Genomic DNA, 26,938 nt, shown 5'->3' on the forward strand with positions numbered 1-26,938 from the left:
CAACGGCTTAAAGGTGACTTCAGAACCACAACCAATGGCCGAGCGTGCGGACTGCTTGCAAGGGCAGAATCAATTATTGTGAGTGTAAATGAAATTCCAAAAATGTCTTAAAATATATCAGTTTCCAAGGAATAAATGCAATCATATAATAGCTTTCCGGCACAATCGAAAGAAGTAGGTAGATTTTGTTCAAATCAAATATTATTATATATTTAATATTAAATATATAATAAAAATAATATATATATATATATATATATATATATATATATATATTATTTATTTTCATGGGATAAAAATTGTTTGTAACAACAAGTTTATAACATTGAAAACACTTACTTTTTCCCCCTAGGTTCCTAAATGACGGAGCCATGGTTAAAAAAATTTTAACGGCTGTCATATCGAAATGAAAATGCGTATCAAAGTAGCCAATGAATTACAGTAGTAAAACTATTTTTAAGATAAACTTTTCTACCAAGTGTCAACTCGATTTTTTTGTTAGTTATCGTTTCTACAAGCCGCGTTATATAGCATAATTAATTAAGGGACATACACTTTTGAACGGATGATGATTTTGTGCTCGTGTGGTCATGAAATTTTAGTAAGTGCTACCATCAGGACAGTTGCAAAGAAAGGCTGACTTTTATTTGTTTTGAATTTACCTAATAACTTTGTAAATTTTAAGTCCCAAACATACTTAAAATAGATAATGTTCATCATAAAATATATGGCAGTTAATAGCTGTTAACTGTCAATAAAAATTTAACTGTTAACAAATCTAAATATGTCCAACTTAACACTTAATCATATTTTTATACGATTCAGGAGAATTTAAAGTAATTTATTGTTATAATTTATTTTAGACCCACCTAATACTTTAGTATTATACTACTTAATTTCTTTAATGTGGGATTTATAATTTTAAATAAATGTAACTTGTTAATTTCATTAATAAACATAGGTTTCTAGTTACACAGTATAAAATTTGTATCATTAAAAACACTCTCTTTAACCACCAAATAGATCAGCAAGAGTTAGAGAGTTCATTGCAATAATGAACCAAGTTTATGTTTGTAAATTTTGAGAAGCACTTCTAGAAAATGTTCATATCTTCGTGAAGTGAGGGGTGTAGAATCAAAACTCACCTTCGGCTCGGGGGGGGGGACTACTCCCCCAGTCACCAGGGATGAGTGGTTCCAACTTCGAAGTTAAGAGAAATTAGTTATTTGAATTAGGAGATAATTGTTCTCAAGTTCATGTTCGCAGTTTATCCTCTCTCGTTAGTCGTGAAAGGATAAAACTTAACTAAAGCTCAGCCAAATGATGTGTGATGTATAAAAATAACCAATGCATTTCGTAGAAAAATGAACTTGTGCTCGAGACCAATCCAATCGGACGAAAGTTAGCAGTATAACAAAGTAAGAGACTAACTTTAACTATAAAATAGACAAGAATTTAAAAGGTTTTGAATTTGAGGGTATTTTCGGGACGACAAATAGAGATTTGAGGAAGTAACGAAGACACTTTTTAAAGATATCTTAATTTACAATAATGATATTACGTTAGATTTGATTTCCAACCACTATATCGGTCACAAGTGGCCTTTGAATACAAATACATGAAATTTTGCCTAGATCTAACTAAGGTTTTTGACTTAAAACACGTTTTGTAGCTTAACAGTTAGAGTTACGAGAAAAAGTGACTGAACCTTTCTTGTCGGAAATGTAATTCTGACGGTTCGGCCGCTATCGAGTCCAGAATAAAGATTCTCACGTGAAAATGTTTGAATTTAAACGGGCAAAAGGTTAAATGACCTTTTTTGTAGATCATGTAATTTTATACTGATTACAAAATCTTGATTTAGGCTACAATAGGCGGTTCTGCTGAAATCGAGCGCAGAGAAACCAAATTATCACTTAAAAATTACAAAAATACTTCTTTTAAACGCATTGAGGATGGGGCAAAAAGTTACTTGGCCTTTTTTGTAGATCTTGACATTTCCTAATTCCAATTGAAAATTTATTTTGAACTACTACCAATGGTTTGGCCACTATCGGGCCCGAGAACTAAATTCTCGCGTCAAAAGTTACAAACAATGTACATATAATTGCGTTTTGCGGCCAAACCAATGGAGATTGAGTAAAAAGTCACTAGGTTCCTTTTTGTAGTTCACTTTATTTCCGAATAACAATTTTACGTCAGATCCCAGCTTGCTTTAAAGGTTTGAGGGGTTTAAAAGAAAAAATTTTCGAGGTTCTGGAGGTTTCACGGTAAAAGCTACGTGCTTATTAAATTTCAAGTTTCTAACACTTATAGAAGTGGGTTAGAGTTCATATACCTTATGAGTCAGTAAGTGAATTACACATGCGGCTGTATAGGATATGGGAAATGTATTGTATATTAGACTCACTACTCCGAAATATTATTATTTTTGCTTATTATTCTTTGTTTAGCCCTAGGCCTATATTTACCTTATTTCAAGCCAAAATTCACTAGAACATATTTAAAAAATACATTTTTAATTACTAGTCAGAATCTAAACTCACCAGTTCCATGGCGTTTAGAAAGTTTAGATTATTAACTTGTTCATAAGGGATGTTGGTATTTATCGATACTGTGGCCAATCAGAATACAGCACTGAATCAACAACAGGTTTAGTTAGTTTTGGTTATGTTGTTATGCTATATTTTGGTAGTCTGTTCTACAAATTGTTTATTGTGCTTGAAATTGTATTTATTTTTATTGGAATATGGAGTTGTTAATTTCTCCAGTTAAGCCAGGTAATTGGATGCAATACAAAATCCTAAGGAGATACAAAATAATCTCAAAAGTGGAGGCCCTACAGATTTTTGGCAAAGACTGCAATGCCTTTGGTTTCAAACATTGTGTTAATAGCACATTCAAGCCTAACAATCAATGGCATTTTAAAATTTCTAGATGTAAGAGGGTTTATGTAAAAATATTACCTAAAACATAAAAATCCCAAGAAACCGTTTGGTTACACAGAAGAACTTACAGACATACATCTCCAGAGCACATACCAGAAACAAACATTTTTAGCAATAAAAAATGTTATGAGAAAGCTGTTAGTTAAACATTATGGAGAAAATTGGTATAATCTAGAAGATTAATGAAAATCTACCTTTGTTTTGATAGTAATCTATCTGGTAAAGACCAAATACTAAATAACGGACCAAAATTTTAAATTAGGTGCAAAACTAATATTTAGGTGTAGTTTAAACTAAACTACAATTAAATTTTACTTATTCAATGAAACGAAAATCAATATCTAGTAATTAAACAATATTACACTATAAGGATCAAAACTCTCTAATTCCAAATCGTTAGAGGTCAAAACTAACTAACTCCAGGTGTGTAACAGAAAGCTTATATGATTATTTCAAATTGACAAGTCATTGATTTTATTCCAAACCATGAATAAACAACCAAAACAGTTTTTCTGCCAAAATTGTTATTTTTGGAGTAAGTGAGTTTGGGTTCTACGCCCCTCAAGTAACTTTAAACTGAAATTATTTATATATGGGCATGTTGTATTTTCCTTAACTTAAATTGTGACAACTGAAAAAAGTTATTTTTTACAAACTAAGCCTGTGATAACTTACCATAAGGTTATATGTAGGACTTGGATCATTATTGCTCCGAAATTCAGACTTGGCTTAGTGTTCTACTGAATGTTTTAACTTCTGTCTTTTTATTATATACCTGATAGTCTGATAAAATAATACTGACAGCAATTATTTTTTTAATTTCATATTTTATTGTTAGAAAATACAAATTATATCTAGTTTTAGAACACGTTTTTACATGAGTATGTAAACACTCTCAATAATAATTATTCAGACTTAATTTCCAGCCTTTGTATACTTTTCAATAATTTAGTCCATTTATTCAGTCTTCGAAATAAATTTCATAGTTTTCACCTCTTTCTTCATTATTTTTAGAACGGTTAGACCATGTTCCAACAACCAAAGATAGGTTTCTGAAGTTTTGATGTTGGGTATGCATTTACTGGACCGCTGACAGCATGTCGTTTTTCTTAGCAAGAGAGACAGCTCTGCGAGTAGGGTAGAGAAGAATAGGTCTCACTTTTAAAAGGGGTTTCCACTTAGGCCTTCGTTAGACCTAGCATTTTTCTTGTTTTCCTCATCGCTGTTTCATATTCAGTCCTAAAAAGTTCGTCCTCATTGAAGGTATGTTTAAACAGGTTTTGAAATGGTTTAGCTTTCTGAAGCCGTAGGTAACGAAAATTAAAGCCAGTTGTTGGCTTCCCCATCGGCAGCCTTCTTCGTTTTATTGACAACCTCATCTAATGCTTTGGCACTAAAAAAACTCGTCTCTCTTCATAAGATGTACCTTAACTGTGCCTCCTTGCGTTTTGCAGTTTTGATTGTTTATTCAGTCTTCTGGAACAACGATTTAGTAGTTTTTCTAGATAGCTCTTTCCATCATACCGAAATCCGCATCATTAGAACGGAACGGCATAGAATAATGTATTTTTAATCAGTAGTTTCACTATTTGTTCCTGCACAAGCCTTAACACGTCTAATGGCATCTTTATATTACGGTTTTGTCCACTACAACTGTCTGAAAATAGCACATGTTTATAGTCTTTCGCATATTGTTTGTTAGGCAGCTAGAAACGTCTTCTGCCCCTCCTTTTCCTTCGATTTCATCATATACATACAAGTGGCCCACTATAATTACACTCTTATTAATACATTCGTATATTAATATTTTTTATTGTTATGATTATTATCGTTATCATATTATTTGTTATATTGTACGGTATTATCATTACTGTGTTATTGTTATTTCATGTGTATTAGTATTTAGTGGATATCTTAAGGCTAATCTTAATTAGTATTTCATACTAATTAAGGTTTGCTGTACTTTTTTATTATGTTTTAGGTTTATTATCTTAAGTATATTTAAATGATAAATAGTATTGCCGTTAGAGTAAATAAATAAATGTAACAACGTACACTCGTACTTAGTATGTAAGAGAAATGTAATTTAATTTTTGTTATTTTCAAGATCATTTTGAAACGATGAAATGGATATATATACATATATATATATATATATATATATATATATATATATATATATATATATATATATATATATATATAACCTATAGCAGTGTATATACTATAGTAGTTATTGTAGTCTGTATTTTTCTATCTCGGTTTTATCTGGTGTTGGTCTTTGAATATAAGTGTTTGTCGTCAGCTGCCTCTTTGTACTGAACTAAACATGGAAAGTAGGCCTAGGTCTAGTTATTGAGAGAACCGTGTGAAGGGAGAGAAGTTTGTTTTGTTTAGTCCACTGATTGAGTTGTCATAAGTTATTGCAATGTTTAAGCTTGTGTGATAGACATTTTGTTTCAGTGAATTTGTTTCGTTTCTAAACGTACAATTCAAGCTGGAAGCTATTTGAGAATACTGATATAACTCAAAATACAACATGATGATGATGAATCCAAATCCTTTGCCTGCAGTTCCTGCTGGAATTCAAAGCACTGCTGGAGCTGTTCCAGTGAAAAATGACAAAGGTAAATTTAAACAGGTGGAAAGAATATGTAGCATTGGTGTACAAGTTCTAATATAAGACATTTTAAAAAATTATCTGCCCAGTTTTTCAAGAAGAGGGTTATTGGATTATGTAGTCTAGCCTACACCTTTGTAATGCATAATGAATCTCATTTAACCATAATATAATATTAGAAATATTACACAAGTTCTACTTAAGCTAGGTCAATAATTTTGTTTTGCTTTTAGATATAAATCCCATCTTTGAAAACGTAAATTGAAAATAATACATAATACTGAAATGAGCGGAATTTTTACCCTTGAAATTAACCCTTTGAGTGCCGGGCATATTTGGGGGGTGGTGTACTGAAAAGTGCCGGGTATTTTTCCAGTGAGTGTACCGAAAAGTGCCAGGCTCATTTTAGCAAATTTGTAAGCGTTTTAAAAAAAATTCATAGTTTGATTATTTATTTAGCTATCAACCTAATTTTTCTTTTAATTTTCTTTGCACAAATTGCAGTTTACCAAAACATAATATAAACTGCCATGGAACTATATCTAGTAATAAAGATATTTACTTACCAAAGATATTTTTCCAATTTTTTGTTGTTTTTCCATTTTCACACTCAATAACATCAATGAAAAAAATACAAGACTTGTAACTATGTATAAAAACTGAAAGAGCATTTAATTGTGAATAACTGTACACATTTTCACTTCAAAATCTTTAAAATTAACATTGTTATGTAACTTTTACCGCACCAATGTAAAATTGTATTTATCAGCCGTGACAACAAAGAATGTTCAAAACTGTGATTATTTTGGTACCAGTAAGATTAAACGCCGGGGCGGCAAATCACGAATTTGACGTTACCAAACGTATTCTGCTCACCCTCCTGAACAAAAAATATATATAGTACTATGGGGTGCAAATGACAAATAACATGATTTTAGGGGGTATATTGATAAGTGGTAAAGTTTCTAATGTTTTAATGTTCAGTTTGTGTGCTGTGTCTGGATAATCTGTTTACTTGAATATTATCTGCGGCCGGGACTGATAGCAGCCTGATAGCATACCTGTTATCTGAGTTGTCCGGGGCATAGGTCAGTTCTACACAAGATATCGTGTTCAGTAGGTCGGATTGAGTGAGTGAGTTTACAATGATGAATCAACCATCCACTAGTTCAACCAACCCTAGTGAATTGTGTGTGTCGGAGTGTTTCGTAGGGCACGTAAAGAGCTTACGTTTTAACCGAAACGAAATTATCTCTTTTTTAATAGAACAGGGCATTTTTAAAAATGAGTGTATTTGTTCGTCGTGCGGTCGAGTGGTGTTTTTAAACCGGGAGACTGTGTCGTTTCGTTGTGATAGACCACTTTTTTGTTGCTGCTGTTTAGCTATATCCGCCAACACACTAATGGTAAGTGTTCTCTGTTAATATCCATCTATATATTTGAGTTTTTAATGATTTATTTAGTTTTTAAACTTTACATAATTGCCTTTGCATTACATTTCAATTTATATTTTTGATCAGCCCCTCTAGAATTTTATATTTTACTGATAGGTACTATCTCGAGGGATGTTTTTCTTTTATTGACATCAGCGCGGGGCAGCACCGAAGGTGCTGCCGAAGCCCGCGCTGATGGCCGGAGGCACTCGTAATTAATTTTTTTCTCGAAATTAAGAAAAACATTATTAATTTTGATCAAAATTCTGCTCATTTCTGTAATTTCTCATTTACGTTTGCAAAGATGGCGGCGCAAACCGATGACGTCATCACGAGGTTCAATCATTGGCCACAAAAGGTCACGTGACGCTAGACGTGGATGTAGAACATGGAGATATTACTGGAAAGTTATTTAATTTTTTATTTTCTAGAACTTCGTTATTTCTCATTTCCACCCCATCAAACCTTATACTTTTTTTTATATAGGACGATTCCAATAAGTTAAGAACGCAAAACTCGTATTTTTCCGCCCCGGCGGTTAATATGATAATTACCATTATTTTTACTACAAGAAAAATTCTCATTATAACCTGGGTCATTTTCCTCATTCACTTCTAACCATCCACTTCCATTTTCATCTGAGTTTTCATCTGAACTGTCAGGGATTACAGTTCTAGGCCTACCTCTAGGCCTAGGTTGAGGACTAACATCTTCATCTGACAATTCATCACTTGAAACAAAACGTTGTGTAGGCCTAGTTTGCACATTTCGATTACTGGTTCCAGGTTGGTCCAAGTCGGAACTAGGTATATAATCTGGATCATCATCGGTAAACCACTCCAAATAAACCACTTTCACTACTATCACTGGCTTCTGAACACACGCTGACATTGCTTACAAAACTATCGTCAAGGAACTCTTCATCAATAACTCTTCCTATTGCATTTTCACTTAGAGGGGATCTAGAACGATCCATAATGACATAAACAAGGATAATAAACTGTTATATAAACATGTATACACACAAAATAATACTAAAAATAACCTCAAAGTACAATTCCGCAACGCGAATTACAGTGAACTGGAACACGATGTCATGAAGATCAGCTGTCAATGCTATCTTATCTAGATCATTCGTCATCTTTGTTAATATAAATCGTTCCAAAGACAACTAAATCGATATATTATGAAAACAACAACTCTTTATTATGAAAACAACAACTCTTTATGAACAAATATAAACTATAATTAAGTCAAAATATTAGTATTTGGATTTTTTACGAATATTTTTCCGAACGTCCGGTAAAAACGGACGTTGGCACTTTTCGGCCGACTTTCGACGTCCGACAGAATCGGACGTTGGCACTTTTCAGACTTCATTTTGACGTCCGATAGAATCGGACGTTGGCATTCAAAGGGTTAAGGCCGCTTTTAATTAGGAGCTACAAATTAATAGTTGTTATTGGGTTGAGACGAGTGCCTCCAGCCAGTCCGCACTAATTTCAATGAAAGACAAACGTCCCTTGAGATTAGTACCTGTCAGTAGGCCTAAAATATCAAAAGTCTAGAAGTACTGATCGGAAATATAAATTGAAAAAGTAATACAAAGAAATGTATGTAAAGTGTAAAAAATCGTGTATAAATCCATTATTAATATATAATTGGACAGTAAAAGAGAACACTTACTATTTAAAGGAATTAATCTCATTTCGGTTACTCTTAACACGCCCAACAAAACACTCCGACACACACAATTCATTACGATCCGTCAAACTAGCACTCACTTGATCTGAACTACAGTACACAATATTTTCTTAAGTACTAGACCACAGCTCCGGAGCACTCAGATAACCGATTCGCTATCAGTCCCAGCCGCAGATAACATTGTACACAGATATCAAAACACACAGCACACAAACAGAACTTTAAAATATTAAAAACTTAACTATTTACGGATATACCCCCTAAAACCATATATATATTTTTATTCTGGAGAATTAGCAGAATACGTTAATAACAACTTTATCACATGATTAGGTCTTTTATTTTGAATTTTTTCAATTCTCTCAAAATCAGTTTTTGGAAACCAAAAAATATGCCCCTTTCAATTTTTTTCAAAAAATATATTTTATCCACACTATAACTGACAACACTTATGCCAAATTTCAGAATGAGATGTAAATAGGTTAACTGATTGCAGAACACAGTAACTACTTAACGTACTTAGCAATGGCTGCTCACATCAAACCGGTGTGTGCGTTCCAGTAACAATGTTTTTTTATTGCTTTGCACACAATTTAGTAGTAGGCATTACATGTTTCTGACCATTCTGGTTCAAGTGAATTATATTTCCGACACCAAGTTTGAGTTAAATGCCTTGTTGCCACAATCAAGAAAATATGTCAAAAAGTTTATAGTTATGGCCAGTTAGATTTACTTCGTTCTTAGTATGTTTCGTTCCATAGTTGATTTTTGTTTTGTTTCCAGATCAACAAAATATGTAAAACAGATCAGAAAAACCTACTTCTGTCAAAAAGAACCAAGATGGGTTTAAGATCAGTTTTCAAATTTATAGTCAAAGTGTTTAAAATATTTTAGAACATTTAGAACTGGAATTGGTACATTAATTCTAAAGAACAGTTTAGTGAAATTTCATCTATCATAGTTCTTGTTGATTGCTTGAAAGGGTGTCTTCAGAGCCATTTTTGACCTTATGTTTTATGACATTTTATAAGATATATTAGTACTTACCTAATCGCTAAAATCTAAACCGGCATTAAAATTTTGGGTATCAATTTACAATAACGTGACCATGGAAAGGTATGTTCATTTTTTTCCCCTGAAAACTACAATTTTTCCTGAAAACAATAGTGAAGAAAAAATTCGTCGGCAACAAAAATCAAAGGAGTTATGATTTTTTGAAATCCTCTGAAAACTCTGTTTTTGACAGTACCTCTGGCAATACTATCCATATTTGACAGTTTGGGATTTTTTTTTTTTTTTTCCTCCCTTGGGGCGGCCTACTGCCATGCACTTAAGCCTCAAGGGCTTTTTGCGCACCCCGGAAACACCATGAGGCCTACCAGTCTACAACTTCAGCAGTTCAACAAACTGCCGAAAACAACCTATCAAGTCCTCCTTGGAAAATTCACCACCCCTGTCCAAGCTACCAAAGATGGCATACCGCTCTCTTGCTATTGCAGGGCAATCAAAGAGCAGGTGCTCAGCAGTCTCCTCCTGCTCATTACACCTTCCACAGAGCGGATCCTCCTGAAGGATGCCAACTCTGTGTAGATGCTTCCTCAGGTGACCATGCCCCGTAATGAGACCAATGACCTTAGAAGACATTGATCTGTTTAATGAGAGAAGGTCTTACTCCGCGGCTCTCTCAAATAAAGAAGGGATGCCATTTTGAACTATTTTGTTCCTCCGTGTCTATTCTTAACCTCCTAGTTCAGTAGTGGTAATGGCACACCTTTGTGTTGGATGTTTATTTTAAGGTAAGTGATAAGTTACTGAAATGATGCTGATTAGTACGTAAATCCTGTCAGCACTGCTTGCTCTTTTAGAAAAAAAAATTAACTCAAGCTTGCAAAAGTCGAATCCCAGATCACGTGATGCCCCTGCTCCTTAACGCAATAATGCCCGAAAGGCATCAATATAATATAATAATATACTTTCCCCCCCCAGTTTATATGCACCTGTGATAATAATACTTGGCTATAAATGCCCAACCCATGAAAAAAAAGTTCATTTTCCATGGTCACGCTATTGTAAATAAATACCAAATTTTGGGTTACTTATTAGGAAATTTACTCACTATAAATGTAAACAAATTGAAATTAATAAACAATGTTACACAGAACGGTTGATTACATTTAACAGGCTCATTCACATTAATATTACACAACTTTAGAGATCACAATGGGATTTTTCACTACTTCAAAGATCAGTGGGGCTTATCCCGGATGAATATCTGCCACTTACACAACTCCAGCTGAACTCTCCAGTGAAACTGGAAATACAACTGTTGAGTGCAAACAAGCTCCTACATGTGCAGTACTTGAGTCCGTCTCTGCTTGGAAAGATCCGGTTACTTTGGTGACTAGGGCATCGCACGAGTATAATTGGCTACAAGATCTCACAGTCTTCCCGGGGTTGCCTACAGTTGAAAATACACAAGACTCAATTCCTGACAGAGTTGAAGACATCACTTCTGTGGTCGGACAGTCTGATGACTCAACAGCTGGATGGACCAACAACTCACCAGCCATGCGAGACAGTGGCCCACTAACCGATGATCACACAGCAGGTGGGCAGACCATCAACCCAGCAGGCCAGTGGTTTACCGACCAGACAGTCCAGTGATGCAGTGGATGGGCAGACCATCAACCCACTAACCCAGCAGGCCAGTGGTTTACCGACCAGACAGTCCAGAGACACAGTGGATGGGCAGACCATCAACCCACCAACCCAGCAGGCCAGTGGTTTACCGACCGGACAGTCCAGTGAAGCAGTGGATGGGCAGATCATCAACCCAGCAGGCCAGCGGTCCACGAATTGGACAGACCACAGACACACTACACAATCAGGATAACGACGCATCGGATGAGTCTAGTGAAGTGGTGCTAAATGAATTTCTTGAGTGCTCTGATTATGGAGAAATTTTTTTAGCAGAGCACAATGTGGAGGCAGGTCTGACTTAGCACTGGGGTTGTCCAAGTGTACCTCTGGGACGTAGGAGAAGCAATTCTCTATTTTTCACCAAAATGTACAGCATTTGCCATCACGAATCAATCTATTAAAAGTAATAGCAGATGAAATTCAACCAGATATAATTGCCCTAACAGAACACAAAATGACATATTCAGAACTTGAAGTTTTAAATATTACAAATTATAACAAAATTTCACATTTTTCTAGAGCTACCTCTATTGGAGGAGGTACCCTGATTTTAGCTAGAAATTATATTAAATGCAATACATTTTTAATTCCCTCTATACAATCACTGCTGACTGAGAAAGAGTTTGAATGTTGTCTTACGGAGGTGCATGTTGGCACATACTCTTTTGTGTTGGCCTGTCTCTACAGAAGTCCTAAATATTGCTACATTGATCCTTTTTTGTCTAAGTTGGAGGTTTTGTGTAATATCTTGTGTAGTAAATTCAAAAATATTGTATTAGTAGGAGATTTCAACATTAATGTTTTGAATAAGGATACTGTTTACAACAAATTCAATAGTATTTTAAAATCGTTTAACTTACATTACAAAATAGATTTTCCAACCAGGGTCACTTTAGAATCACAAACAGCAATTGACAATATTATTACAAATCTACCTTCTAATAAAACTAGAGTCTCTGGCATCATAACACACATTTCCGACCATGATGCACAGATAATTGAAATTTTAGATCTTGGTGAAAGGCAGAACAGTGTAACGAATAAATATATTAGAAAATTTACACAGAGTAATATTAAGTCATTCTTAAGCAGCCTAGCAAATACGGCATGGTCGGATGTCTACCAAGCACCAGTGCGTATGAAATATGATGTGTTTTATTCTATTTTTAGTTATAATTTTGAAGTACATTTTCCTAAATTGATAGTCACCAAAAAAGAAAATCACAAAAGTAAATGGATAACTGATGAAATTAAATACAAGCAGTGTAAATTGATAGACTTAGAAAAAAACTGTAGGATACTTAAGGATATAAAATTAAAATCAAAAGTTAAAGAAATGAAAAAGGAATTGAAAAATGATATATATATTGAAAAAAGCAATACTTTGATCAAAAGATTAATAATTCTTGCAACATTTCAAAATCAACTTGGCAATTAATTAAAACAGAAATAAATAAAAAACCAGTTTGTAAAAAAAATATTACAGTTTTTAGAGATATAAACAAGGAAGTTGTAAGTGATCCAATACAGGTTGGAAATATATTTAATAAGTTTTTTGTAAACGTAGTTGATAAAACAGTATTACCCAATTTACCTTCTAGAAATGAAAAACAATTAAATTTTCCACATGCTCATACAACAAATAATAGATTTAGATTTAATCAGATTTCAGAAACTCATTTAAAAAAAATTGTAATGTCTTTTGAAAATAAACCATCATCTGGAAATGATGAGGTTACTATACAACTAATAAAACAATCTCTTCCATTCATTTTACAGCCATTAGTCCACTTAATAAATTCATCTCTAATTTCAAGCTATTTTCCGAATCAACTAAAGATTGCCAGATTAATCCCAATTTTCAAAAAAGGTAACCCAAATGACCCCTCATGTTATAGGCCAGTGTCTCTTCTTCCTGTGTTTTCTAAAATATTTGAAAAAGTAGTTTATATTCAATTAGTGAATTATTTAGAAAACAATAAATTATTAGATAAGCAACAACATGGCTTTAGACCGGGAAAGTCCACTACTACCGCTGGCATTGACTTTATTCAGTCAATAATCAACTCGGTGGATAGGGGTGAAAAGGTAATTGGAATTTTCTTGGATCTCACACGGGCATTTGATAGCGTCTCACACCAAGAACTTCTAATCTCTCTTAACAATCTAGGTATTCAAAATAGAGAATTATTATGGTTTGAATCATATTTAACAGAGAGGAAACAATACATGGAAATAGAACACACATCATCTAAATTAAAACCGAGCAGGTGTCACATTATAAGAAAATATAAGTCTGAAATACAAACCATTAAATACGGAGTCCCTCAAGGATCCATTTTGGGCCCATTACTTTTCCTCTGTTACATTAATGGACTACCTAAGGTGGTTCCACAGGACTGTGGCATTTGTTTGTTTGCAGATGATACCAACATCACCATATCAGGTAATTCAGAAGAAGATATAGAAATATCTTCTCACATTAGTCTAAATTTAGTTAAACAATATTTAGATAACAAACAATTACTCTTAAATTCAACTAAATCAAATTTCATTTCGTTTTCCACTCAACAATCAAGAATAACACCCAAATTTGATATTAATTTAAATAATAATGATATATCCCAAGTTGAGCACACAAAATTTTTAGGACTCATAATTGACGAGAATCTGTCATGGAACAAACACACTGAGCACGTAATTTATAAAATGTCTTCTGGTATCTATGCACTCCGACAGATGTCGCAGATTTGTAGTAATACAGACATTGCGGACTATATATTTTTCACTGGTACATTCACACTTAGCCTATGGAATTAGTATATATGGTGCAACGACAAAGAAAAATTTGTTTTCAGAACACAAAATTTTAACTGTTTACAGTCTATACATATATGAGACAGTGATATATATAAAACAAAATGAGAGAAATGCAAAACCTACAAAAATTTTACATCATTATAATACTAGATTTAAAAGAAATGTCCCTCAGCACAAACTAGAATTTTTCAAAAAAAGAACTGATTTTATGGGCCATAAATTTTTAACAAAACTACCAACAAAAATAATAAATGAACAAAATTTTATTAAAATGAAAAAAGAGTTAAAAATATATTTGATAAATCTGGCTCTGTACTCCCTTGATGAGTTTTGGGAGGGAAGGTAGATTGGGAATGCCTGGTATGTAATTTTAGTATTTCATGTATATAAGCTTCTGGATTGTTTATTTCTTATTACATTGTATAATTTTAATTTTAAATGACATATAGATTAATTAGTATATTGTAAAAAACTTATTGACACTATTCATGTACATGCTGTACTATGTACGAATAAAGAATTTTTGAATCTTGAATATTCAAAATAAGCATAGGCCTATAAAAGAAACAAAGATACTTTCGCATTTATAATATTATTAGGATAGGATACCTATTTTTAGTATCAGATTTTTTTTGTTAGGCCTCCAAGAGCAGTAGCCTTTTCTACTTCTATGAGCCTAAAATAATATGTAGGCATACAAAAGCTTAAATTAAGTTGATTTTTTGTGTAGAAGAAATAATACAAATTTTAGTCATGCCTTAATTTAAGTCAGGCCACCACTTAGTGGGAGTGTGTGGGTGTGTGCACATATGTGTGCTTGTGTGTATGTATTGAAGTTCTACATGTAAACCTCCCAGGTTATTAATAGTAGTGCTAAGGATCTTTCCTTGATATGCACACAAAATCTTTTTCAGGCAGGAATGGGGGGATATATGATAATATCATTGTGAATGGACAACTCCAATAATCTATTAATCCATAATTTGTTTACAGGTGAATTGTCTATGCAGAAAGTAAAAGTCCATCGTTATGTATCCGGTAAACGGCCAGAGTATGCCCCAGTCTCTAGCAGTGAGGAAGAATCAGAGGAAGAAGATTTTGTTGAAAAGAGAGTAATTGCAGCATCTGCAGGAATTACTACAGCAACTTCTAGGAGTAAACCTCTGAGTGAAGATGAAGAAGATGATGACGAAACCCATGTTGATGATCCTCGACTTCGACGACTTAAGGGTAGACGATTTGAAGACAGCCGAGTTGAAAGTGATGAAGAAACAAAAATTGAAAGACACAGGTTGGTTTTAGATCTTAATATTAGGAAATATATGATTCCAGATTTAATTTAGTCATTAGCATAAATATACATATGCAGTTTGTATACATAATCTCTCAAATATAGCATATAGGCTACATTACAGATCATAAATACCTGCTTTGACACAGGATAATAAACAAATAAATGAATACAAAACTTTGCAAATTTAACAGTGATTTGTTTTTGGTGGAGCAACCGAGTAATGTCGCTGTGGTGGGGAGAGTTGAAATAAAATAGTACAACCCGGAGTCAAATCTGTGACAGCATCAGATTCAAGACGCTGCACTTAGAGGAAGGTGAACTGGAGTTAAAATCAACATTCAAATTGAATTAACCCATCTCAACATAGCTACATTATATGTACTTAAGGAGAGATAGATTTTTTTGTACTTTTTATTAAGAGACAATTCTCTGTCAAAGCTGTTAAATATAGACCATCTTGGAATGTTTCTCTTAGTTTCTGAATTATAAAGAATAGAAAAGAATATTCTTGTAGACTTTAGCAATTACAATTTGTAGTAATAAAGGGTGATTCAAAAAGAGCGCCGGTTTTGATATATCAAATTAAGAGATTTATTTTTATGAAAATCTGAAATCAAATACATAAATATGTTCATCTAACCTTTCGATTTCATGTATGAAAAATAATGTCATGCATGTGTCCTCCTCTGCTACGCTGGCACGCAACAACTCTGTCCATGAAATTAGCCATGACTGCACGACAAGTTTCCACTTCAATTTGGCCGACAACCCGTCGAATTTCCTCGTTCAACTCATTGATGATTCGGGGTTTATTGGCATAAACTAATGACTTTAGATAACCCCAAAGATGAAAGTCACAAGGTGTTAAGTCACACGACCTTGGTGGCCATTGATGGTCGGAATTACGAGAAATGACGCGATCTTGAAAGCGGTCACGGAGCAACACAATTGTTTCACGGGCAGCGTGGCAGGTGGCACTATCCTGCTGAAACCACAACTGGTCAATGCCTATGTTATCCAAATGAGGCCACAAAAACTCCCTAATCATCGTACGGTATCGGTCTCCATTCACTATCACAGCTTGCCCTTCCTGATCTTCAAAAAAATAAGGGCCGATGACGCCGCCCGACCAAAAGCCGCAACAAACTGTCACTCGTTGTGGATACATTTCCCTTTCGTTAATCATGCGAGGTTTTTCTGAACCCCAGATACGGCAGTTCTGTTTATTAACAAATTCTTTCAATTGGAAGTGCGCTTCTTCACTGAAGATGATATTCATTGCAAAGTTTTCTTCCTCCTGCGAATTTCTCAATACCCAATCAACAAACTGTCGTCTCTTCGGGTGATCTGCCACTTTTTAATTGTTGCGTCAGCTGAATTTTATAGGGGTGATATTTGAGATCGTACGAAGAATTCTCCGTACAGAAGAACACCTTAAACCCAATTGTTGAGAACGGCGACGTATTGATTTCGCTGGGCTAACAGCCACACTGTCACGAACCACCTCAGTGTTCTGTTCAGTTCGGACACAACGACGACGTCCAGAACTTTTGAGGTTGACTGTTGAACCCGTTTCTTGAAACTTTTTCATGATTCTACGAACTGTTGATTCATTCGGTGCTTCATTACGTCCTAGAGTACCGCGAAGTCGCCTAACAGTAGCCGCATAACTCTCTCCACTCTGATATAACGTTTTCACTATTAACACTCGTTGCGCACAAGTAAACTTCTCCATGGTTAGACACAGAATGCACTAATGAGAGAAATATCAGCTGCGTCAACAATCGGAATGTAGTCAGAAATAGAATCAAGGTCAAACATTGTTCCCAACCGATAAAATAAAATTTACCAGTCTTTTCAAAACCGGCGCTCTTTTTGAATCACCCATTATAATTTAATCTAGAATGAACTCTTTGAGGTCTGAGGGCATGTTGGCACATTGTGACGTAAGCAAGAGACAAAACCATTGTAGATTATACACTCCATACGAAATTTATGTGATGAGTCATGCATTTTCTGGTATCGTTCATATTTTTACGATCATCCTGTAATTATTCAATACTTTAATGCTTTCGCCATCTGTTAGTTGTATGTAAAGTAATTTTCATGTCATTAAAGAGTTCTCATTAAAAATATATAGGTAGTTGAATATCTTCCTAAGAGTATACATTCACTTATAAACTTTAGTGAATGTAATAGTGACAAAGAACAAGCGTTATTTCATATTATGAGTTGCTAAAATCTACGGTTTTGTGTAAAATACTCAGAGAATTAATAAAGTAGATTGAAATTTGTGCAAATCTCATTTAATAAGTTATTGAATTACTAACAAAAATATGTTCTTTGTATTCCAGACACATTCATGAACCAGAAATTTTAGATGAGGATGAATCAGATGATGAGAGAGCAAGAAGAAGAAGGGGTGAAAGCAGTGAGGAAGAAGAAGAGGAAGATGAGCTAAGTGATGAAGAAATAGAAAGAAGAAGGTTAATGCTCAGACAGAAAGTCTTGGAACGTAAAGATGACCAAGTTAGTATTTTTTATAGAAATTTCAGAATGAATCCATGGGGAAAAGAACAGTGTATTTTATTGAGCTTTTGTTATTACTTATTAAATTATGAATTACAGATTCAAGGTCCAAGTAATATTATTGAATGATATTGTGATTATATTTATTCCCACTATGATATAATTAATTCATTTCAGTTCATTTGTTAGAAATTAATTTGTGTACTTTATGTTTAGTTTACTTAATTGGTTAAATATGTAGTTCTTATTAAAAGTAGCTAAACCATTTTTACAGTACAAAATCTTTCTTAAACCTTGCATGCATGTATTGTATTTTTAGCTAGTTAAACAAATAGAAAATGCTATTTTTAAAGAATTGAATAAGTTTAATTGTTTTTAAGTAAATAAAAATTTGTAATAACTTTGGAACTAAGTAATTATTTAGTAAAACATATTTAAATAAAACCTAAAGTACTCATTCTATTCAACAGACAATGTTAATGAAACATAAGAAACAATTTTGTAAATAATAGTTGTTTGAGGTTGTTGTTTTGTAATATATTTTATAATTTCAGGAAGTGGAAATATTAGACAAGGAGGATGAGGGCCACACTCCTGAGGAAAGTGCTGAGGAGTCATCAGAGTATGAGGAGTATTCAGGTACAGTTCTGTTGTCACTTGTTTTTAGTTTTATTTATAGAATGCATGAGTATACTTTATCCTTAAACAATGGTATATATTAATTTAGTTTTAAACAAATCAAGTTTCTAAAAATCATTTACAGGTTGGGTTAGTGTTGTGGTCGTGTTGTAGCTTACCTGTTATTAAGCAATAGGTGTTTCTTATTTAGTTTAGTTTATTTAAAATGCTTTTACACACTTAAAACAAAAGACAGAAATTTAAATTATATCAGTGTTACCCAATTATATAAATATTGTATTTTTGGTTGGTAGTAACTTTTAGCCCCTTTACCTTGTTTTCTGACTCTGATATATTAATTTTTACTTTTTAGTGAGTACATGTAAAGAACAAAAAATATGAATAACAAGTAAATAAATGAAGTGCTGATAGACATATAGTTATTATATTGGTTGTGTAAACATTGTATTTTGTATTTCAATTTGAAAAATACGTGTTCAGGATAAGGATTGGCACTAATGTTGTTTCATTCATTAGATATTAAAACATCATCTGATTTTCTGTAATGGATAAAAATAAGGTTTAGATTTAATGATTCAACGAACGAGTGATTTTAAATCAAAATCATCAACCCTATTTTGTAGCCTATATTTTAAAAAGTATGTCGTCAGTAGCAGTAATTTTATTTTTTTCATAGACTTCTAGTCGTTTGTTTTGAAATACCAAGTACCATTCAAACTGTAACTGTTTTTTATAAATTTTTGTTTTGAATCAACTGAAAATTAAAGAAATGTTACAGATTCTGAAGAAGAAACGGGACCCAGATTGAAACCAGTGTTTGTACGTAAAAAAGATCGTGTAACAGTTATTGAAAAGGAGAAGGAAAAAGAGAAACAAAAACTAATAGAAATAGAAGCAAAAAAAATGGCTGAAGAAAGAAGACGGTACACCTTAAAAGTATGTATGTCTTTTATACATTTTACTTCTAATTAAGAAATAGTTGTGGATGTTGTATTTTTATCTCCTGAATTTGTATGGTCATTAAAGCTATCTTTTTAATTTTTAATGCTATTGAGTAGTTCATATTGCTACTTTGTAGACAAAGATGTAGCAATGGTTTTGTAGGCAATTTGAGTATATATGAAGAATAAGTTTGTACATATTTAGTAGTTAGTTGGCTTTGAAAATAGTATCCACGCCAATGATATGTCACCTCCAGCCATGATGTCATGAATGGTGGTTGTTAGAATATAGAATAGAATAGAATATATTTTATTGCGTTGACAATATATATTACATTGTATTGCAATAGTCAATAATACCAATTTTTTACGGTACTTTCCATACAGTTGCACGCAGGCACACATTCATACACAATGTTGTCTTGCAGATGTAGATATTTAATCATTGCATTTGATTTTGAACATTTTTTCACAAGTTTTGAGATATACAAATTTGAACCAGGCAAACTTACTTATTTTGATGGTAAATTTTTTCAAAATATTCTCCCTAACATTTTACACAACTACTTGTTCACCTCAACCACTGTTGTTGTTTCATGCCACTGTTTTTCTTCCATCATATGTAGCTCTTCTCCATAAATTGCATCAGCATCTTCAATCATTGTAATCACTTCTCACGAAATAGATTTTTCAATGTTGAAAAAAGGAAAAGTCACAAGATGTCAAATTAGGATTGTGTTATAGGTGAGTAAGTAATTGAAGCTGAGGCTGTAAAACGAAATCTACGATTCTAGGAAACATGTCTTTGTTCTTAAATAGCTATTTCTCTGAACCTCTGCAAATCTCTTTATAATAGATTCTTGGATCACTCTATATTATCAGGCAATCTCCAAAAGTTAAATAATGACATATTGGATTGATGGTGAGTTTTTTTAGGTTATAATCAAGTTAAAACTATTAGCATTCGAAATTCCAGAATCTAGAATTGATTTAAAATTCTGGGTCAGATTCCATATTTGGAAATTCTGGATTTACCCATTACTAGTTATAGCAGTTCAACATTTTTAATTAATTAATTTTGAAATAGGGACATTTAAAAATGTATTTATACATATTGAAATGTGAAAATTTAACAGTTCATGTTTATTTTTCTAACTCGGTGAAATGTCATACACACCTTGCTGTGTAGATTGAATGCCTGCTGGAAATCTATATCTCTATCCAACTATTGTTAAGCTTTATATTTGTTAATGTGTCGATTTCAACTATAGAATAAGTCCCCTCAATTGTCAAAAACCTTAAGACTAAAACTTGCAAAATATATACGTGTAATATCAATAGTTCTGTTGTAATAAGGAAAGATTGCCATTTTCTGGTACAATTTTCTACAAAACATATATCTTTAATACTACATTTTTTACAGATGGTTGAGGAAGAAATTCGTAAAGATTCAGCAAAACCAAAAGGTTTAAATGATGAACCTGCATTAAATGATGTAAATACAGATGACGAAAATGATGAAGTTGAATATGAAGCTTGGAAACTTCGTGAATTAAAAAGAATAAAAAGAGATAGAGAAGAAAGAGAAGCGTAAGTTATACTGTGTTATTTTAAAAAGTATTTTTATAAAATTAATTTGTAATAATAAAACCTTATATTTAGATTAAGCTTACCAATAAATGCACAGAAAACATACTCACAACTTCACAATTAGTTTTAGGGAGATGTGACTTAATTGAAATTGTAATTTTGTGAAGTACTGATGAAATAATTTAATCAGGGACTTTGACTCCAAATTGATGTACCATGATGGGAGTGGGAGGAAGGAGGAGGCAACTAGACAGCATCCATCCCTTATCTGAAAATCTTGGTACCTAATCTTTCATGTTCCTGGCCTTGCCAAATGGACACAGAGTGATTATAACCCTCTGTTCTAACTAGGAGAGATGTTTGTTTTTAATTTCCAGAAATCCATAAATAGAAATTTTCACCCAAAACTCACTGTTTTGTTGCTTCTATTCATTTATTATGTAGGTGATTAAAGCATTTTGTTGAATTGGCATTGAATAGTGCTTTAATAACAAAGCAAGAGTATGCCACGCCAAGTGTCATTTAACGAGCTTCACTGAGGCTGCATGCAAAATGATTATTGAGAGGGATATTGTGTAGACAGACTGACAGGCAGAAATAAAGTTTCTCTAGCCCCTCGAATGATAGGCAGACTTCACTAATGCTTAACCAATAAATAGAGATAATAGAAAGTTATAAAATACAATAACAGTGTTACTATTACAAAATAATTAAAAGATTGGAACAATGAAAAAAATGTAAATAATTATTGAAATTAATTTGTTGAATATTTTTCAGTGATTATATAATACTAATATTTTAATCCTTAACTCAGAATTTTAATGATGTGATAGATCAAGACCAATAACAACTAAAATATAACGAGAGATCAAAAAGCAAACATTTATTTAGGATATGTATTTCTCATAGAAATGTCTGGTATATGAACCGTCTCATTTTCTTAATACTGTAATATGTTTTGATATTATGTATATAATGTTATAGACTTGAGCAAGAGCGACTTGAGATTGAACGAATGCGGAACATGTCAGAAGAGGACCGTAGACAAGAGTTGCGCAACAATCAAAAAATTATCACCAACAAAGCCACGAAAGGCAAATACAAATTCATGCAGAAGTATTATCACAGAGGAGCTTTCTTTCTGGTAAGTCTGCACCAAGTTGCCACAACATTCACTAAATGAAACTAAATCATTAGCCAATACTATTTTGACACTATCAACCCTAGAAATTGCAGTAACAGATTTTTGTGAAAATGGTCTTTTTGTAATTGGCATTGCTGGGTGTTTGTAGATATGACCCATGTAAGACATGACTTGTGAGAAAATAAATATTCTCCGATCACTTTACAAATTATGAGGCTCTGAAGAAGAATATCACTGTTTATATCAATATACAGTGTATCCACAAAAAAGTATGAAATACATGAAAAATATTAATAACAAACATTGTCAGTTCATTTTTATTAAGTGTCAAAGAAATAAATGTTACTTTCAGTTTAGATTGTTTTGAATTTAAGAAGATAAGGTGATGATTAATGTGTGTATTATGCCTCATTGATGTGAAAGTCAGTGATCCATTAAATGGTCACTACAATACTATTAGTGGTTTACTGAGAATCTCTGATAACAGGAATTTTATTATTAATTATTGCATATTAGTTGCACTTATCACCTACCACTTTCTGTTGTCTCAAATGACATTTGTTATCTTGGGGAAGAAAAAATGTTTTTGTAAAAATCTGGTAAACCAAAAGGCAAAATTTCTGTAGCTATTTACTAGCATTAATGAATAACTAATTAATTATTGGTTAATTTTGAATTTATATTATTCCTTTACAACAGTTTAAAAACTAGTTTAATACTACAAACAAAGAACTCTTGGTTTCTTGAAAAGTATTGGTTATTGTTGGCCATGAGGATTGATTGAGAAGTCCATGAGAACTGAGGTTATTTTCAATTAATTATATCTAGATCAATCTCTATTAACACAGTCCACTGTAAGAAAAATTCACCGAAATTTTCATAGGCAGGTGGTGTATTTGATAAACCCAAGTCAGGGTAACAAAAAACATCCATTACAAATGAGAAAAAGATTTATTTTTGAGCGAGTATGGAAATCCACACTCCTCCATGACAAAATTGGCATTAGAACTCATATGTGCATATAATTTGTTCATCCCATAGTAAAAGCTGAAAAATTCCTTTTTTATAAAATAAAGCTTTCTGTGGTTTAAATGATATCTTTAAAGATTAGGTTGTTGGATGATGTCTACAAATATGTGTGAATAGTCTTCACTTTTATTTTATATATTTATATCATAAGCTGTACAGTATATGTAATTGAAAATATCTCAGATTCTGAACTAAAACATTTGACAATGAGTACGGACTGCTAGCTTCCTGCACGGCAGAGGTTCGGCAGTGTTGATAATTGATCTACTTTCTGCAAATTAATCACCTCACTTACGAGTGAAATAACTCTACACTAATAATTGTGTAGACTATAATTACCGGTAATGGTTTTTATTATTTTCTTTTATAATAAGGATATCTCACAGTATGTGTCCAATGCTTTGAAATAGTTCATAATTATTTACTTTCATTAAAAAAAATGGCAGACTACTATGAGTTTAGGAAGTAACTCACAACATTCATTCAAGTTGGTTGTCTCTTCCATGCGAAATATTTTGTTATCAGTTGTATATATAGTACAAAATATTTTGTATCAAATCAACCTAACCTGTGCAACGTTAAATATTTAAAATAATCACCCAGTTTTTAAGCTTTTTTTTAATTGCTACACCTACAAGATCTGCTCTAAATCTACATTATTTCATATAATTTTTTCGCATATGATTTGTTAAATACCCTTTTTATATTGATTGACTCGGCCTACACTGAGTGAAGTGCCAACTTCAAATTATGACTTCCACAAAATCCACTATTACAGAGCCAGTGTTACCATGTATAATTCAGTATCAAAAATAAAACAGTAGAATTATAATTGGTACATCATTGTAACTTGAAAATATCTCATTGTTTTTCAGTGTTTGTAAACACTATTACTATTTGTAAGACAATTTTTATATAATCAATCATGTAGGCTGTTAAAATTCTGTTTGCATAAATAGAAAGAAACAGAATTTTACTTTCCAATATTTCAAGCTTTTTATCATTTCACATAAAATTTGTTAGAGAAGAAACCTTTTTTATTTTATTTTATTAATTATGGTTTTCATAATGAATCCAGACTGGGAAATCTCAATTTTTTAAGTTGTTTATGTACCTCACTGTGCGAGAGGTATCAAAATAAGAGCACTTTCAGAAAATTAACAATATTACAACACATAAGATGTCAATGTGTCAGAAGTAGGGTTAAAAATCACTTTCATTATGTTATTACTACTTTAATCAGAACAGTGGTTAAATTAGTATAGAAATTATTTCATACTTAGAAATGTTTTAATTTTATTACTTACATTTAATATTGATTAATGTATTGTTTTGTTTGTTGCAGGATAATGAAAATGAAATCTTCAAGAGGGATTTCTCTGCTGCTACATTGGAGGATCACTTTGACAAAACTATTCTTCCTAAAGTCATGCAGGTGTGTAGAAATATCTTTGTAGTCATTGAGAAAGTGTAACGGGTGTGCAATGAATAGTAAGCCAGATTCAGAATATTCTATACACTTTACTCACAAATTAATCATAGGCCTATTTTGTTGTGAGTCATAGTTGGAATAAGGTTAATAATGCAGATGATTCTGAGAGAATGTTCTTAAAATTTTTAATGTAAGAAAATTATTGTATTGTGTCTCATTATTGAAGGACATTTTACTTCAGTGGATAGTATATGAACAATTTATTAAAGACCCTAGTCATCCTACTATAGGCCTATAAGTGAAGTGAAGTATACAATTTTAATTTCTTTTAATTGCAATTGAAAAATTATAATTCACTGCTCATTTATATTTACTTGCACTAATTTAACAAAATAATAATGTTACATCAAAATTATTACATTACATCAAAATATTGTTGCAAAACACTTTTCGGCAATAACTTGCACTAGAATAAAGGGTTGCAGATCACATAAAAATTTTCTTGTCTGTCTGTCTGTCTGCAATAACTCTTGCTAGAAAGATCCTTGAAAATAGGTTGCACTTGGTCTAAGGTAGAATATTAATTTTTAATTATTAACTTTTGGGTCTAAAGGTTAACACTTCAAACATATTTACATTGGTCTTATGGGTAACCATGAAAGCAACGAGCAAATCTTGTAAATTTGTAAAAAAACTGACTACAATTATATGGCATTTTATCATGCGACATAGTGACATTTATGAAGTTACTTTGTTGTTGGATTAGTTGGTAAGACTTTCCATACGTTTTGTCAGGTGCTTTGATATTCCGTTGTATTTTCTTCTGTAAGTTACAGAAGTTGAGTGAAAATACTGCTCTGACTATATCAGATATGATTGGTATGGTCAGTCCATAGGTATCATACATTAGAGGACCAATAGAATGTCTACAAATTTATTTTTTGTGGAAAGGTTGAACAGCTTATTTACTGATAAAACCAATGTATCTCAGTAATTTTCTGGCGACAATGTATTTAAAATTTCATTTGTAACTATTTTATATGCAACATTTTAATCAACCTTTAGGCTCATTACATTGTTCATATACAACAGGAACAAATAGTGTTTATGTTGTTGCAGTAATTAAAAAACTACATATACAATAATAGACTTTAAATTTTGTTATATTCCCCATATTTTACTGATTGAAGATTAAACTTTTTTTAAGAATGATGCAAAACCTATTGGCAATTTATATATAATATATCTAGGACTTTATCCACTGAATGCTCAGATGCTAGTCAGTAGACGAAATATTAGTCCAGTTTTTCAAAATGTAGTTATACAATTTTGCAGTCAAAATTTTAAATTGTGTAGTAATATGAAACTAGTATATAAATGGGATAAGTAGACCCTTTTGGACGATATCGCTGCAATTGTTGTAAGCACATTAATTTAACTTTCAATGCAACATTAAAACAAAAAAGGCTAAGAACTCCAGAGCGTGAATAAGCATTTTGAACATGTTAGAATATTACAAGATAGATAAAACTTTTGTAAAAACATCAATACTTTAGATTTACCTAGAATAACACGTAAGATACTTAAGTTTTGCTAATCTTAGTGCAGAGCTATTTATTACATTATGTTTGGTGGTTGGTGCAGGTTAAGAACTTTGGCCGAAGTGGCCGCACCAAGTACACTCACCTGGTGGATCAGGACACAACACACTTCGAGTCACCTTGGGTGTCTGAAACGGCTCAGAACCTCAAGTTTCACCACAATCAGGCAGCTGGCATGAAGCAGCTCTTTGAGAAGCCCAGTGTTTACAAGAGAAAACAAACTTAGATTTTTAACTTGTATGACTTTTGTATATAACAGTATAATATAAAAAAATATTAAATTAAACATTCTTATGACTAGTATTTATTTCTTTTATTGTAAATTATTGTTGTTATTATTTATTGTAATTTCTTATGACTAGTATTTATTATTTTATGTTTCTTGCAGGTTTGTGAAAAATTGTTCTTTAATTTTTAGAAAATTGAAAACAATTAAGTGCTTTTACGTGTTTTTGTTGTACTGTACAACTTTAAGCCTTCCCTCCCATCCCATAACTTTTTATAGTGCTTATAA

The 26,938-nt window shown here is 32.4% G+C and overlaps 1 protein-coding gene across 1 annotated transcript; it reads left to right on the forward strand.

Moving 5' to 3' along the window:
* The first annotated feature begins 5,267 nt into the window (after nucleotides 1-5,267).
* Nucleotides 5,268-26,727, forward strand: LOC124373383 (microfibrillar-associated protein 1-like). The gene is made up of 9 exons (XM_046831755.1): nucleotides 5,268-5,575; nucleotides 15,219-15,516; nucleotides 17,874-18,048; nucleotides 18,603-18,687; nucleotides 19,466-19,623; nucleotides 21,052-21,218; nucleotides 22,203-22,362; nucleotides 24,737-24,826; nucleotides 26,468-26,727. The coding sequence occupies exons 1-9, from the start codon at nucleotides 5,488-5,490 to the stop codon at nucleotides 26,648-26,650; spliced, it is 1,404 nt and encodes a 467-aa protein (XP_046687711.1). The 5' UTR covers nucleotides 5,268-5,487; the 3' UTR covers nucleotides 26,651-26,727.
* Nucleotides 26,728-26,938: the final 211 nt, after the last annotated feature.

Source organism: Homalodisca vitripennis, unplaced genomic scaffold (genome assembly GCF_021130785.1).
Source record: "Homalodisca vitripennis isolate AUS2020 unplaced genomic scaffold, UT_GWSS_2.1 ScUCBcl_5439;HRSCAF=12151, whole genome shotgun sequence".
NCBI classification, from domain to species: domain Eukaryota; kingdom Metazoa; phylum Arthropoda; class Insecta; order Hemiptera; family Cicadellidae; genus Homalodisca; species Homalodisca vitripennis.

What these genes read in the sequence shown, in the direction of transcription:
- LOC124373383 (XM_046831755.1), top strand. Translation starts at nt 5,488, where the DNA reads ATGATGATGATGAATCCAAATCCTTTGCCTGCAGTTCCTGCTGGAATT. An exon ending in ACAGAGGAGCTTTCTTTCTG is followed by an intron (nt 22,363 to 24,736) that starts GTAAGTCTGCAC and finishes TGTTTGTTGCAG; the next exon opens with GATAATGAAAATGAAATCTT. An exon ending in TTCTTCCTAAAGTCATGCAG is followed by an intron (nt 24,827 to 26,467) that starts GTGTGTAGAAAT and finishes TGGTTGGTGCAG; the next exon opens with GTTAAGAACTTTGGCCGAAG.